This window comes from Gobio gobio, assembly GCF_949357685.1.
Source record: "Gobio gobio genome assembly, chromosome: 15".
Lineage (NCBI taxonomy): Eukaryota > Metazoa > Chordata > Actinopteri > Cypriniformes > Gobionidae > Gobio > Gobio gobio.
Genome location: NC_137108.1, coordinates 19683854 through 19701362, shown reverse-complemented (window position 1 = coordinate 19701362; position 17509 = coordinate 19683854). Strand labels below are relative to the sequence as shown.

Genomic DNA, 17509 nt, shown 5'->3' with positions numbered 1-17509 from the left:
CTTCATTTAAGAATTTTTAGATATTTAGATTAGAAACAAGACAAAATTACTAAGTAAGAAGAGCATTTTTGTTAGAACATGAATGTGAACAAACGTGAACAATGCTCGGGTCAGCACTGCATCGTTACTGTTCTGCCTCTGTAAGAGGTTTTGTAGTTTATAAAGGACATTTGCAGTCATAAATATTTTGATTTTTATGGTTGTTGGTTTGTGTTGATGTTCTGTATAAGTTTCGGTTTTGCCTGCCGCGGTTGTATAGGTTTCTATGAGAGGACTTTTATTTTGACGTGTTTTCGCGAGCAACACTCAGTGGGTAGCAGGAAATAACGAGCTCATGGCGCAGTGAACGCTCAAACATACGTTTGTGATTCAGCTGATTCTGTCCTCCTTCTAAACACTGGAAATCATTGGCTGTAAGTGTATCTAAATAATCTATCTGTCTGTAGTATATTGCAGGGGTTAAAAACGAGATAATTTGTTATTGCGGATTGGCGCTAGTGTGCTCTATGCTTCTAATGAGTCAGCGATCTTTCTCTATCTACATTTACTTGTTATATTGCTAAGTATGATGCCATTTTGATTATTAATATGTTCTATATTTCTTTTATTTCATTTACAGTTTTACTCGGTTCAATGGCCGGCGTTTCTGCCCATGTAAACTGCTATAAATGTTGAGATCATTAAAGGAGCAAGACGCTCATATCCTGGTTCTTGAACAGAGTTTGGCTTGCTGTTTATCTATGTTCACGCAAGGAAGCAAACATATAGAGAGAACAGTATAGTAAAAAGCCATGAATCAGCGGGTACAGGAGGAACACACAGCAATCATGGAAACTGAAGTGAGTGGAGGAAAAGAAAAGGCATCTTCAGAGGTCGGCTCTAAGCGCTCTTCATCTTCCTCCAAGTGTTCAGTTGCTAGTGCTGCCGCTAAAGCTAGAGCCTCGGCAGAAGCTGCACGTGCCAAGATGGCTTTTGCAAAAAGACAGTTTGAAATGAAGAGGGAGAAAGCTAGGTTGGAACAGGAAAGATCTATGGTGGAAGCGAGATTAGAAGCGTTGGAAATCGAAAAGGAAGCTGCCGCTGCTCTTGCAGAAGCTGAAGCGTTAGAGGCAGCAGCAATGGAACGTGACGACAATCGCAGTGAAAAGAACACCATTTCATCACATGTGATTTCAATGAGAACAGAAGAATATGTAAAACACCAGGCTCAGGTGAGCTCTGACTTTTCTACCTTACCTCTGAATAACGCTTTGTCAACCTGTTTAAAGGAATCGATTCCACGTTTGATAGACAAGTCTCAGAGCATGAACACAGCATACAACGGTGACACAGTAATAGTTCAGCAGCGGAGCAGATTCTGTGATAACGAAGATCTGCAGAGCACAAGATATCCAGATTCTCTGTTCAATCTGCCTCGTTCCATACCAAATACTGCATCTAAAGCATTGCCATGTCAAGATCCTGCTTCACAGAGGTACGCAGACCATTCAGATGCTCAACATTTCTCTCAAAGTCAAGCCGTGCCTATGTTAGACTTTGCTAGATTCGTAGCGCGTAGAGAGCTAGTCACCACAGGACTTACCAAGTTTGATGATAACCCAGAGAACTTCAGAGCTTGGGAGTCTTCATTTGTTAACGCTATGCAAGACTTGCAGCTATCAGCCAGTGAAGAATTAGACTTATTAGTCAAGTGGCTGGGAAAGGAGTCATCAGATCATGTGAGAAGGATTCGAGCTGTGTATGTTACTAATCCACAAACGGCTCTTCAACTGTCTTGGATGAGACTTCAAGAATGTTATGCCACTCCAGAAGTGATAGAAAGTGCTTTATTCAAGCGGCTGGATAACTTTCCACGTCTATCTCCTAAAGACAACACAAAACTCAGGGAGCTCGCAGACCTGCTCATGGAGCTGCTTGCAGCGAAAGGAGATGCATACTTACCCGGGTTAACTTATCTCGATACACCTCGTGGTATTAATCCCATAGTGGAGAAGTTATCAGCAAGTTTGCAGGAAAAATGGCTGTTTGCTGGCTCACGTTACAAGGAAGAGAACAAGGTCAGTTTTCCCCCATTCTCGTTTTTCACTCATTTCATTTGCAGTGAAGCTAAAGCCAGGAATGATCCTAGTTTTAAACTCTCAAACAGTAGCTATACAGTCGTCAGAAACGAAAAACCCTTCTTTAAATATGGTGCTAACAGAGTTCCTGTGTCAGTGCACAAGACAGATGTGTCCACAAATGATGAGTCCGATTCAACGAATGTGAAAGACACTATCAAGAGAGACTTGGTGAAGTACTGCCCTATTCACAACAAATCGCATCCTCTGTCAAAATGCAGAGCCTTCAGGAAAAAGTCATTGATAGAACGCAAGAACCTCCTGAAAGAACACAAAAGATGTTTCAGGTGTTGCTCTCCGAATCATGTAGCCAGAGATTGTCTCACAACCCTTAAATGCAGTGAGTGTGATTCTGACAGACATTGTGCAGTTATGCATCCTGATATAGCTCCGCCCCTCTCTACACCTCTGATGCAAGATCCAGACACAGAACAACAGGACAACGCTACCCCGGAGGTAACTTCAAGGTGCACAGAAGTTTGTGGAGAAAATACTCCAATGCGTTCCTGTGCGAAAATGTGCTTGGTGCGTGTATTCCCTCAAGGGCAGCGAGAACGAGCCATCAAGATGTATGTCATCATCGATGATCAGAGCAACCGCTCACTGGCCAAAGGAGAGTTCTTTCGTCTGTTTGGAATCCAGAGTAACCCCTCTCCATATTTGTTGAGAACATGTGCTGGTTCCATAGAAATGTCTGGAAGAAAAGCAGTCGGATTTCAAATAGAGACGCTGAATGGTATGACGTGTCTTGATCTCCCACCATTAATAGAGTGTAACGAGATAATGAGCAGCAGATCTGAAATTCCCACTCCAGAGGTCACCTTTGCTCATCCACACTTAAAACCTGTGGCACAGTTCATCCCGAAGCTAGATCCTGATGCTCAGATCTTAATATTGCTGGGAAGAGACATGATCCGTGTACACAAAGTGAGACAACAAATCAACGGGCCTCACAATGCACCCTTTGCACAGCGATTGGATTTAGGCTGGGTGATTGTAGGTGATGTCTGCATTGACAAAGCCCATAAGTTGATGGTGAGTGTCTTTAAAACTAACATCCTGGAGAACGGCCGTCCATCTCATCTCACTCCATGTCAGAATCACATCAAAGTGAAAGAGAAATTGTGCCATGGCGGGGAGCAAAAGTCTGTAATTTTTCCCCATTCATACAATCACGCTACTCATTGCATGCAAGCAGAAGACAAACTTGGGCTCAAGGTATTTGAGAGAACCAAAAATGATAATAAACCTGCCATGTCCTTCGAGGATGAGAACTTCTTGAAGATCATGCAAACAGAGTTCCACCAAGATGAAAAGAAAAACTGGGTCGCTCCTTTGCCATTCAGGTCGCCCAGACCATTACTCCCAAATAATCGGGAACAAGCTTTGTCTCGCCTTAATTCTTTGCATCGCACGCTGAGCAGAAACCCTGAGATGAAGGAACAGTTTTCTGCCTTTATGGAGAAGCTCTTTCAGAACCATCATGCAGAAAGAGCGCCACCTATCCACGAAGATGAAGAATGTTGGTACTTACCCATCTTCGGGGTGTATCATCCGCAAAAACCGGGACAGATACGGGTGGTGTTTGATTCCAGCGCACAACACCAAGGTATTTCTCTGAACAATGTGCTCCTCTCAGGCCCTGACCTAAACAACTCCCTGTTAGGCGTGCTGCTACGGTTCAGGAAAGATCTTGTTGCAATTATGGCGGACATCCAACAAATGTTCTATGGTTTCCTGGTGAAAGAAGATCACAGAAACTATTTGAGATTCCTCTGGTACAGAGACAGTGACTTGAGCAAGGAAGTAGTAGAATACCGTATGAGGGTACATGTTTTTGGGAACAGCCCTTCTCCGGCAGTGGCCATATACGGTCTACGGTTAGCTGCACAGCAAGGTGAGCTAGAGTACGGAACTGACACTTCGCACTTTGTCAATAGGCATTTCTATGTAGACGACGGACTCATGTCCTTTCCCACAGTAGCCGAAGCAATTGACCTGCTCAAGCGCACTCAAGAATCGCTTTCTAAGTCAAATGTCAAGCTCCACAAAATAGCCTCAAACAGTGTTGAGGTGATGCAAGCTTTCCCACCAGAAGACCTGGCCTCTGACCTCCAAGATCTGAATTTTGGGAATGAGAATTGGCCCACACAAAGAAGCCTGGGTTTATACTGGAACATTGAAACGGATACATTCACCTTCAAAGTCGCAACTAATGACCAGCCCTACACTCACCGCGGAGTGCTCTCCACTGTGAACAGCCTCTTCGACCCCTTGGGCTTGGTGGCACCAGTGACAATCCAAGGCAGAGCGCTCGTACGAGAGCTGACTAAAGAGGTGCATGACTGGGACACTGTCCTTCCTAAAGAGAAAAGAAACAAGTGGGAAGAATGGAAAACCTCACTTCAAAAGCTAAGTAACCTTCAGATCACACGCACATACTTACATCATTCACTCTCTAACACTTCATACACTGAGTTGTGTGTCTTTTCAGATGCCTCGAACTGGGCCATAGGGGCAGTGGCTTACATTCGAGCTCTGACTGATGAAGGTGAGGCCAAAGTGGGATTTGTGCTGGGCAAGGCAAAGCTGTCACCTCGTCCTGAGCCTTCCATCCCTCGCCTAGAGCTGTGTGGAGCGGTGCTTGCTGTAGAGATGGCTGAATATATCCTTGACGAACTAGACTACAAGCCGAATGCAGTGACATTCTATTGTGACAGCAAAGTAGTCCTCGGATATATCTACAACGAGTCCAGGCGCTTCTTCGTTTATGTGCACAACCGTGTTCAGCGGATACGGCAGTCGACTTCTCCAGATCAGTGGAACTACGTGCCTACAGACCAGAATCCAGCTGATCTAGCAACAAGATCTGTGGTTGCATCACAACTTAACGACACTATATGGTTCACAGGACCAAGCTTCCTCTACAAACCGCCCCAAATAAAAGAGTGTGAGTTCTTCGGACTGGTGAATCCAGAGTCAGACACAGACATCAGACCTTGTGTGACCAGCTTCGCTACACAAGTTGAAAGAAGCCTCTTCTCAGAGCGGTTTCAGCGCTTTTCTACCTGGGAATCTTTGTTAAGATCGGTTTCCTTTCTGATTCACCAAGCACGTTCTCACATGTCAAGCCCCATCAGCAAATCCCATGGATGCAAAGGATGGCATCAGTGCAGCGCAATACGCACACCCGAAGAGCAGACAGCAGCAAAGAGACTAATACTTCTACACGTCCAAAAAGACCTGCATCCAGAGGAGTATGCTGCTTTGCAGAGTAATGAACAAGTTTCTGGTTCAAGTGTGCTGCGGAATCTTGACCCCTACATCTACGACGGTCTTTTGAGGGTTGGCGGACGTCTGAGACACGCTTCTCTTGAATCAGAGGTGAAGAATCCAATCATCCTCCCAAAGCAAAGCCATGTCACCAAACTGTTGGTGAGTTATTACCATTCAAAAGTGCACCATCAAGGCCGACAGTTCACAGAAGGAGCAATCCGATCGGCTGGTTTGTGGATTGTAGGAGGGAAAAGATTGATAAACTCCATTCTTCATCGTTGTGTGACATGCCGCAGACTCAGAGGAAAGCTGGAAGTCCAGAAGATGGCAGATCTTCCTCCTGAGCGCCTCAGTACGTCTCCTCCATTTACATACGTGGGGTTAGATGTTTTTGGTCCATGGACAGTGGTCACTCGACGCACCAGAGGAGGTGTAGCCGAAAACAAAAGGTGGGCTATACTCTTTACGTGTATGAGTATAAGAGCTGTACACATAGAAGTAATAGAGTCCATGAACACTGCCAGTTGCATCAACGCTTTACGAAGGTTTTTTGCTGTGAGAGGACCAGCAAAACAGCTCAGATCGGACAGAGGAACCAACTTCATTGGAGCTAGCCAAGAACTGAGCATGCAGCCAACGAAAGAAAACCAAACGAGTCTTCTGAAATACCTCCACGAGAATGGCTGTACATGGGAATTCAATCCTCCACACGCTTCCCACATGGGGGGAGCATGGGAGCGCATGATCGGCGTGACTCGCAGGATTTTAGACGGTATGCTGTTGGAGAAAAAACATGCTCACTTGACTCATGAGGTACTTTGCACACTGATGGCAGAGGTGTCCGCAATCATAAACGCTAGACCTCTGGTTCCTGTCTCGTCAGATCCCTATTCTCCATGCATACTCACTCCAACAATGCTTTTAACCCAAAAGCCGACAGTGTCTGTCCCATTTGAGAACTACACTGAAAAAGATCTCCTAAGGTGTCAGTGGAGACAAGTACAAGCATTGGCCAATGAGTTCTGGAGCCGATGGCGAAAAGAATACATCAGTACCCTCCAACCTCGACGCAAGTGGCACAAAACTCACCGAAACTTGCACACTGGAGATGTTGTGCTGTTGAAACAAGCTCAGTCCCCAAGAAATGACTGGCCTTTGGGCTTAATCACATCCGTCTTCCCGAGCAGTGATGGAAAGGTCCGCAAGGTAGAGGTTAAAACTACCTCAGGTGGTAACGTGAAGACATTCTTACGACCTATTTCTGATGTGATCTTACTGTTAGCCAAAGAGGACTAAGTAAGATTAAGACGGACTGTTATAGTGGCATCAATAATGCCAGGCGGGGAGTGTTCTGCCTCTGTAAGAGGTTTTGTAGTTTATAAAGGACATTTGCAGTCATAAATATTTTGATTTTTATGGTTGTTGGTTTGTGTTGATGTTCTGTATAAGTTTCGGTTTTGCCTGCCGCGGTTGTATAGGTTTCTATGAGAGGACTTTTATTTTGACGTGTTTTCGCGAGCAACACTCAGTGGGTAGCAGGAAATAACGAGCTCATGGCGCAGTGAACGCTCAAACATACGTTTGTGATTCAGCTGATTCTGTCCTCCTTCTAAACACTGGAAATCATTGGCTGTAAGTGTATCTAAATAATCTATCTGTCTGTAGTATATTGCAGGGGTTAAAAACGAGATAATTTGTTATTGCGGATTGGCGCTAGTGTGCTCTATGCTTCTAATGAGTCAGCGATCTTTCTCTATCTACATTTACTTGTTATATTGCTAAGTATGATGCCATTTTGATTATTAATATGTTCTATATTTCTTTTATTTCATTTACAGTTTTACTCGGTTCAATGGCCGGCGTTTCTGCCCATGTAAACTGCTATAAATGTTGAGATCATTAAAGGAGCAAGACGCTCATATCCTGGTTCTTGAACAGAGTTTGGCTTGCTGTTTATCTATGTTCACGCAAGGAAGCAAACATATAGAGAGAACAGTACAGTTACCAATGTTTAAGCCTTGCCAGTTAAAAAATTCAAGCGCAAGACAACGTGAAAAGGAACTTCAATACTCGTGCGCTGTGTGGGAAGTTTTCTGTGTGCAAACATCCGATGTGTGCGCCCAGAAATCTGCATCTCATACCCCTTTTCCACCAAGTCAGTTTGAGTGCTAGTTCGGAGCCCCAGCCTAGTTTCAAATCGGTTCTTTGTCTGAACCAGGAAAAGTGGTTCTTAAGTAGCATCAAAACATTGCTGGTCTAGAAGTAAGAACCGCTTGCGTCAGGGGCTGGGGTTGCCGTGACCAACAAGACGAACACAAACTTGTGACCGCCATTTTTGAAATAGAAGCTAATCGAGCTAATAGCTGCTCGATTGTAATCTCCGTCTATACAAATTACGGCAAGCTGCACGAACGCGCTGGATTCGCTGTTTTGATGCCGATGTAGGTTCACAAAGCCATGAGCATCAATAGTTACGCAACGTTCGCCATTTTTGATGGAAGGCTTGTTCGAGATACATCGGCGCTGCGCAGACTCATCGCTGTATAAAAGTACAGCGAGAGCATACAACTCCTTATGCATTTGAATCGTTCTTGCGATACTTTGATGTCATACGCTGATCGGTCTGCGCAGCTCCAATGCATCTCAAACAAGCCTGGTGTGTTTGTGTTTCCCGCTGCCTCGCTAGCGTTGCTGAGAAAGACGTATACAGTGACGTAAGACCTGGCTCTGTGGTGGCTCTCTAGCCTGTGGAAAGGCAAATCGGTTCTTAGAAGGCTCGTCAGTCGAACCGGCACTAGCTCTGAACTAGCACCTGGTTCATGCTGGTGGAAAAGCTGTATCGGACAGCACACGAATACTGAATTGAGTTTTCTTTCTTTTTCCAAAATGCCCGTCTTGGCAAGTATCCTTGTAAACACAGTGAACGTAAACAGTTGAGAAATAAAACGCATGTGTAACAGTATATTGGATCCGTGCATGCTCTTAAAGTGACAGCAGCCTAATTATCCTGCTGCTGTCTGTGTTTTTAATGTTAATCAAACAACAGAAGACAATGAACAATCACTCATTGCTCTTGATTGAATAACTTCTGTAACTTTAACCCTCTGGGGTTCTTCGGCTCAAAAATGACCCGAAGCGTTTTATAATTTTTTTAAAAAAAATCGTAGCTTCATCCAGGGACGGACTGGGGCTAAAAAACAGCCCTGGACTTTCTCCCAAATAGGCCCATCATCCGGCCATTCGCCCCTAGCCGTGCGCAACAGAAACTAGCAAGGATGTAGGCTACTATGCCACAATACTGTCAGACTATCAGACAAGGTACTCACAACAAGTGACATCTCAAAACCTATGGCTAGGCCCTATTAATTTTGTCTGTGAAGCTTTCACAAACAACCACCATGTCTTTGCCAATTCCACAATAATAAACACAAATATGAAAGACAAGGAAAAACTGCACTCTGATGGAAGACAGAAAGTGCAAGCTAGGATTTTTTGGTTAAACAAAAACGTAGTCAATTATTTAGCCCCCTTCCTTGTATGTTAGCACGTTTAGAGTGGTAGCAATGCATGCCTGATGTTTTCCCATTTAATTCAATACCTTAGTCTTCATTCCACCAGAAAATGTGAGCTCACTACAACCTCTCATATACAACAACGTGAATGAAAGAAATGAAAACCAATGCAATACGATGATGAATGCCCAAAAGATGACACCCACAGACTGTTTTTAAATGAGTTTGGATACATATTTTTTGCTTTTAAACTGTGTGTGTGTGTGTGTGTGTGTGTGTGTGAGAGAGAGAGAGAGAGAGAGAGAGAGTGTGTGTGTGTGTGTGTGTGTGTGAGAGAGAGAGAGAGAGAGAGAGAGAGAGAGAGAGAGAGAGAGAAAGAGAGAGATATTTTGGTTAGATCACAGTTGTAGGTTACAGTTTGACAAAAGCACAATGTTTTGTTTTATTGCGAGTGTACACAAATATAAGCAAACACTTTGCAGTTTGAATGATGTCCTGTATGAACAAAATGACGGAGTATGTATTGTTTTTATGTTTCCACTGTTCGATCGCGGCATCGCGTCCGGGCCTCATCCCTCTCTCTCTCTCTCTCTTTCCCTCTCTCTCTCACACACACACATCACGTCTCTCTCTAACAGTAGTTCTCCGCATTACATTAATTTTCGCGCAAGTTTTATTTATTTTTATATCGTGTATTCTCCGTGTAAATTCATGCACCGAGCCGTGACGCCCGTGCCAATTCTGGACCAATCACAAACTGGCTACTAGTAGGCCGACTCTTCTTTCTCAGGTTTTTTTTTTGCGCAAAGCAGCATATAAGTGATTGTATTAGTGCCCCTGCTGTTGGCTGTTCATATTGCGTTATTAGACTCTTTTCTTTCTCTTTTTTTGCCGACGGCCGGGTGACGGCCCTCGGTTGGACGGCCGTTCTGGACTTTTCCAGAACGCACAGATTGTCAATCCGTCCCTGGCTTCATCGGAATGGTCCGAAACTTGGTGACTTTATTGGTACTTGGTATATGAACACCCAAACAGGATTTGGGGACAGGATTTGAAAAGTCTAAGTGGTCGTAAAAAAAATAGTCACACTCAGGACCTTCGGGTCAAAAATGACCCCCATAGGAAATGAATGGGAAATTGGCAAAAGTGAATGTCTAAAACATCAAGAGTGCAAAACAAACAAAAAAACTCACACACACACAAAAACACAATTAGCTTTTGGAATGGCACGCGTTAATTTGTGTGTGCATGTGTTTTTGTGTGTGTAAGTGTGTGAGGTTTTTTTGTCTGTTTTGCACTCTTGATGTTTTAGAGATTCACCCCTTCACTGCTGAGTCCTTTTTTCTGCATCCTGGCTGATTTATAGATTGTATGCACAAAAAAATTCTGTATTTTCATATTTTTGCCAATTTCCCATTAATTTCCTATGGGGGTCATTTTTGACCCGAAGGTCCTGAGTGTGACCCATAAATGAAGAACCCCAGAGGGTTAATAAGGATTAATCCATGTTTAATGGCTGGTAAAAAAAAGTTCTAGGTCCAGCTTGTAGCCATTTTTAAACCTCTTGATATTACAGACCGGTTATTTTCAAATTTAATTAAGCATTTCGATATTTAAAAGCATAAACTGGTAAGAAAAGGCTTGATTTTAAACACCTTTTACAAGACGACTGCAAATTAACATGTTTATAAGAATGACCGCAACACTTTTGAGGTAATTTTGTGTTTATTCAAAGCACCTATAGAGATCGCTCACTCAAGATTTAATGTTGACAGTGATCTTTACAGAAAACAGGAAGCAAGAAGAGTGAAACTACAAGACAAAGACTTTAAACACAAAACCGCAAAACCTAAATAGCCTACTCCCACACTACTATGAAAGTGACACTGACCAACAACAAGTGTCGATGTTCACAAAAATGTGATTGTATAGGCTACATTCTAGAATCTGTTTTGTGCAAATCTACGGATTTATACCTGCATGAGCCACACTATACTTCCTCACAGATCACGGGATCCATCACAGTATATCTTCAGTAAGTGCGCAACCAGAGGGTTTATAGTACATGTACACATCAAACAGTTCCTCTCGAGCAGGTATTGTACCATCGGTCATCATCTCCTATGTTAAATCACAGTTCAGATCATAGTAACAAAGAGGACAGAAGGATGAACATCACAAGGGAACTTTCAAACAACAGACCAAGGGATACAACGACATTCAATTAATAAACCACTTGTAGACTACAGTAGCGCTCTAATACTCCACTCACGTTTCTACAGGTTAGTGTGTAAGGAAGAGCTTCACATTGGGGTGTGGATTCACACACGGTACGTCAAACAGTAAACTTATGCCACAGTGTTTGTGTATGTGTAAAGCTGCCAGGAGGTACAGTAGTATCCACTGCTACATATTTCCCTCTCACTGCTCGTCTTCGCCATGCCAGGTCAGCTTGTCCTCGTAAAAGCGGATTACCATCTGGGGCCACTTTTTACTGGCCTCCCCGGCTGACAGTAAAGCTACCTCATCTGTGTTTTTCCTGAGATGAAATAAAGAAATAATGTTAATGGACAAACACAGCAAATTAAAAGCACATAATCACAGGCTGCAGATTAGTGGCAACAGAATTGTAAACTATGCCGTCTTTGATCTTCCTCTCCATTTGGTTGTTGAAAAATTAATTATCAGTATTAAAACTTAAAGCAGTACAGTATTGTTACTATTAACTAAAACGATTAAAAATGGTTTTCGTTAAATTAAATAAAGCTGAAATAAAATGATATAGAAAAATAAGATGAAAAACTTAAACTTGACAACTGATATAAAACTGTACTAAAATTTCAAAAAAATTATTAAAGTTCAGTATAAATTAGTGAATTGGTTAATTGCATCCAAAATAAAAGTACAAAATATGTGTGTGTTTTGTGTATATATGAATAAACACACACGCATGTGTATACTATATATATATATATATATATATGTGTGTGTATATATTATATAAATATAAATATAATACACACATACAAGATTTTTTTAAATCAATATATAATATAAAGTTATATATAACATTTATATATAATATAAAAAATATACAAATTATTTTCAGTATATATATTCATACAAATATTTCTTAAATATACTGTGAGTGTGTATTTTTATACATAATAATCATACACAATACACACATACAGTGAGGAAAATAAGTATTTGAACACCCTGCTATTTTGCAAGTTCTCCCACTTAGAAATCATGGAGGGGTCTGAAATTGTCATCGTAGGTGAATGTCCACTGTGAGAGACATAATCTAAAAAAAAATCCAGAAATCACAATGTATGATTTTTTAACTATTTATTTGTATGATACAGCTGCAAATAAGTATTTGAACACCTGTCTATCAGCTAGAATTCTGACCCTCAAAGACCTGTTAGTCTGCCTTTAAAATGTCCACCTCCACTCCATTTATTATCCTAAATTAGATGCACCTCTTTGAGGTCGTTAGCTGCATAAAGACACCTGTCCACCCCATACAATCAGTAAAAATCCAACTACTAACATGGCCAAGACCAAAGAGCTGTCCAAAGATACTAGAGACAAAATTGTACACCTCCACAAGGCTGGAAAGGGCTACGGGGAAATTGCCAAGCAGCTTGGTGAAAAAAGGTCCACTGTTGGAGCAATCATTAGAAAATGGAAGAAGCTAAAAATCACTGTCAATCTCCCTCGGACTGGGGCTCCATGCAAGATCTCACCTCGTGGGGCATCAATGATCCTAAGAAAGGTGAGAAATCAGCCCAGAACTACACGGGAGGAGCTGGTCAATGACCTGAAAAGAGCTGGGACCACCGTTTCCAAGGTTACTGTTGGTAATACACTAAGACGTCATGGTTTGAAATCATGCATGGCACGGAAGGTTCCCCTGCTTAAACCAGCACATGTCCAGGCCGTCTTAAGTTTGCCAATGACCATTTGGATGATCCAGAGGAGTCATTGGAGAAAGTCATGTGGTCAGATGAGCCCAAAATAGAACTTTTTGGTCATAATTCCACTAAACGTGTTTGGAGGAAGAAGAATGATGAGTACCATCCCAAGAACACCATCCCTACTGTGAAGCATGGGGGTGGTAGCATCATGCTTTGGGGGTGTTTTCTGCACATGGGACAGGGCGACTGCACTGTATTAAGGAGAGGATGACCGGGCCATGTATTGCGATATTTTGGGGAACAACCTCCTTCCCTCAGTTAGAGCATTGAAGATGGGTCGAGGCTGAGTCTTCCAACATGACAATGACCCGAAGCACACAGCCAGGATAACCAAGAAGTGGCTCTGTAAGAACCATATCAAGGTTCTGGTGTGGCCTAGCCAGTCTCCAGACCTAAACCCAATAGAGAATCTTTGGAGGGAGCTCAAACTCCGTGTTTCTCAGCGACAGGCCAGAAACCTGACTGATCTAGAGAAGATCTGTGTGGAGGAGTGGGGCAAAATCCCTCCTGCAGTGTGTGCAAACCTGGTGAAAAACTACAGGAAACGATTGACCTCTGTAATTGCAAACAAAGGCTACTGTACCAAATATTAACATTGATTTTCTCAGGTGTTCAAATACTTATTTGCAGCTGTATCATACAAATAAATAGTTAAAAATCATACATTGTGATTTCTGGATTTTTTTTTTAGATTATGTCTCTCACAGTGGACATTCACCTACAATGACAATTTCAGATCCCTCCATGATTTCTAAGTGGGAGAACTTGCAAAATAGCAGGGTGTTCAAATACTTATTTTCCTCACTGTATATTATGTAAACACACACTTATTTTGGATGCAATTAATCACGATGAATCCTTTTGACAGCACTAATATAAATATTTAATATAAAAACCAAAAACTAATAAAAAATTATGAATCAAAATCACTAAAATCTAAAATATTAGATAATATTATTTAATTAATACTAAAACAACACTGAAACAGTATGGTGCCCATATTATTTTAGATTGTCAATATACAGTAGAATTGATTCATTTTTATTTCTGTTTTAGTTATTTTACTACATGTTAAACCAAGTGAAAATACGAAATTTATTTTATGTATGTATATATATATATATATATATATATATATGAATATTTGACTTAATTTCAAGTTTTAGTTTAGTAACCCTGATATTGTGAAAATGTAATCACCTGACTACAACGTGCTTCTATTCTAACCAGTTCTAAACCGGTTACCAATTCAGGAAGTGATGTGAAGCATAAAAGCTACAATAACATGAGGTGTGTATGGATGCATGATCTGAGAGAAAAATTTCCAATGCACTGATTACACAATTGAATAATTTATCATAGATAAATAGTATAATAAATTATCGTTACTACATTTTTTTTGCCTTTAAAATGAACAAAGCAGTGCAGAATAACAAGAATCTGCAAAAACGGTCCAGTGTAGAAATATTACCACTTGATGAGGAACATGAGCTCTCCTTTTTGGTCTGTGCATCCGATGATGCAGTCTGGTTCTGGGTGGATGGTTTGACCAGCTGGGATCTCAGCGCTGTGATCACCAACCTCCTCATTACCTCTCTCAATGAGTTCCTCCTGAGGCAGCTGGTGAGCCTGCATGATTCCAGACACAGAACCAAACTATCATAAAGCCTGACAAGAGGGATAAATAATATATCACATAGCAAGAGCAATACACCTAGGTTTTGGAAATTACTAAAACTCAATACTAAAGGTGTGCGATCCTGGTTCTGGAGAGTCACCCTTCTGCAGAGTTTAGCTCCACCCTGCTCCAACAATCCTGAAAACCTTGATTTGCTGGTTTAGGTGTGTTTAGTTGGAGCTAAACTCTCCAGGAAGGCGGGCGACCCCCCCCAGATCATATTATGGTAAGTATTTAGCAGTTTTTTATCTAATGCATTTAAATATATTGATATTCAGGACTTTTAATGCTTGAAACACTGTAGTGCAGTAATACCTCTAGGAGTGAAGGAACATCACATGCCCCTGCAGAGTATATAAATACACTAACCATATCAGCATCTATCTCAGTTAACTCTTGCTTGGGCTGGACCTCGTGGTTTATAGATTGATATCCCTCTTGATCTGTCTCTCCTGAGACAGTTAGATTTCTGAGAAACTCCTCTATCAGTTCAGGACAATCCAGGTTGTCCTCTGGCTCCCAGGTATTCTCTGCACTGAGGAAAGTATGACAGACCTGTCATATACTGGTAGATATCTATAAAATAAATAGTTGACGCGCACACACACACACACACACACACACACACACACACACACACAGTCACAGGCAACATTGTTCCAGAAACTCACTCTGTAAAGCCTTTCCACTTTAGATAATATTCAACTTTTCCATCGTTGACTCTTCTGAGGATGATTTTTTCCACTGCAAACTCTTGGACAAGTGTCGTCGTCGGCGTCTCTTCTGCTTTCCTGTTTTTCACATTCTGCTTTTTCCTCATGATTTCCTATAACACAACATTTAATAATACATATTCCAACATCTATTATAAAGCATTTACATTGTGTTTAGGAGACATATAACAAATAAAATAGGATCATTTGACCTTTCTCCCTCAGTGACGATGATTTACATTGTTGATAGGCCCAGAATATCAAATTGCACAAAACTTTATAATTGTCGTTCAGCAATAAAGTCGGAGGAGTTTTAAAATAACTTTGCACTTGACACGTGTGTATTTTTTGCACCAGACATAAAGGAATACCAAGAATTCCTCAAACAAACAATGGCAACAATACGTCGCTGCCAGAAGTCACCGCTTTATGACGTATCATGTCCCACTAGCTAAACTTTCACAGTCACTGGTGGAGCAGGTTAATATTATGAATGGTTGTTTGTTGTTTTGAATTAACTATTACATTCTTTCTACGCCACTGGTGTGAATTTGATAAGTGCGCGTGCCCACCTGCCGATGCCTCACGCGCAGTTCACGCGCTATTCTTTTATTCCCACTGCTGGTGATTAATGCGCGTGCAAATGACCAGTCTCTGTGCAAACACCGCGGTGCCTCCACACGGACGATCACACACTGCCGCTCAGCAACCTAGCGTCGCGTACTGCGTCGCCTTCACGATCATGGCTTTACTGTTGTGTTTACATAACTTTTCATGAATGAGTCAAATTAAACATGGCCGATTGGGAGAAGGAGAGGAAGTGGTTTCAAAGGGAAGAGGTCAGTTCAGGGAAGCCGGGGGAGGAATCCTTAAAGGCGCATCCCGAGACCAAGACCTGGCTGGATTTCTCTGTTTTCCTCTGACGTTTTGTAGGGGTGGGTTTAATCGGACACTATAATTTAGCGCAAAACGCGTTCAGAAGTGTTACCCTTAGAGGCTACTAGGTAATACTATATTTTGATTAATTTGCACTCATATTGGTAACAGTTACAGTTTTGTAAGTTAAAGAAGAACGTTAATGATTTATTGTATATAGCAGCTTTTGTGTCTTATGTTTAGGAAAGATGTAAATAGCGAAAATACCTATGTTGAGTTGACGTCACACATGTAATATAGTCAAAGGACACTGGAGGGCGCATGCGCCACTCATTTTGTGCATTTACAAAACCAACAGCTCGAGCTCAGTGATTCATGGTTTATCCATGTAAAATCTCAATGGAAGACATTGAAAATATTGTTTAAACAATTCTTACTTTGGGATTAAAGTAAGGCCCACTTTTATTCCCAAATAATCATTCTCTTAGTTTGACGATACAGTATTATGATTATTAGTATTAAGAATATTTACATTGTATGCACAATATCTGGTTTAGGCTATAATTATAGATTAATTATATATTGTATAACTGCATTGTGGCTCAAATTACAATAAGGATATATTATTGTTAATGAGTATCTTCAGATGAACTAAACCATTGATTTTTTTCGAATAATTGTATTTTTATTGTTAAGATAGGGTACAATTTTACATAAATATTTACGGTCATTTACTGCGTTTGAATTAATTAAATTTTTTTTTAATAATGTGCATTTAATAATTATAGTAATATTATTCGCGGATTACATCTAAACCTGTCTGTTATGGGTAGTTGAGCGAGCTTTTGGTAATAACACGGAGCTCTTCACTTTAAGACGCTTTAATGTAACTGACCATTGGTTTCAGTGTAGAACTTAAGCCCCTCCCATTTTCGAATTGATTGACAGGCTTCCACCTTCCAATCAGAGAGAAGGTTGAATCGGATTGGTTAAGTTGTTCAACCAATTGCATTAAAGATATACAATTACAGAACTAGATAAGAAATTAAAGAAGTTTCTCCTTATAGCTTTCCTTTTACTTACATTTTCCTTCATTACTTTTCATTTAATTAATATTTCATATTTTTATAAATTAAAAAGTGAAGACTTTACTAAATTAATCTGGACTTATTAAAGTTAAATGTTATATTTGATGTTGAACCCAAACCCTGCCATTTCTTAGTAGGCCCACAAGGGGTCGCTATTATCCATCCATAAATCTCTTGTCATCGCCATTTTCAGTGGTTGTTTTGGTTCCTCATAAAAAGTTGTATTTTTTACGAGAAAACTTGTAAAATGTTTCATTACATTTGTT

General features: G+C 41.1%; 3 protein-coding genes across 3 annotated transcripts in view; 2 read left to right on the top strand and 1 right to left on the bottom strand.

The window, feature by feature from the left end:
- Positions 1 to 17509, top strand: part of gtf3c6 (general transcription factor IIIC, polypeptide 6, alpha) — a 1355101-nt gene that overhangs the window by 656432 nt on the left and 681160 nt on the right. The gene's annotated exons all lie outside the window — the stretch shown is intronic.
- On the top strand, positions 285 to 6689 carry LOC307139198 (uncharacterized protein; the record flags this gene model as incomplete). The annotated part of the gene is made up of 2 exons (XM_079838088.1): positions 285 to 413; positions 620 to 6689. The coding sequence occupies exon 2, from the start codon at positions 792 to 794 to the stop codon at positions 6687 to 6689; it is 5898 nt and encodes a 1965-aa protein (XP_079694214.1). The 5' UTR covers positions 285 to 413; positions 620 to 791.
- Positions 10616 to 16101, bottom strand: cbx3b (chromobox homolog 3b). Its single transcript, XM_079838058.1, has 5 exons — positions 15852 to 16101; positions 15238 to 15392; positions 14936 to 15101; positions 14360 to 14517; positions 10616 to 11444 (listed from the first exon to the last, which is right to left on the bottom strand). The coding sequence occupies exons 2-5, from the start codon at positions 15384 to 15386 to the stop codon at positions 11327 to 11329; spliced, it is 591 nt and encodes a 196-aa protein (XP_079694184.1). The 5' UTR covers positions 15387 to 15392; positions 15852 to 16101; the 3' UTR covers positions 10616 to 11326.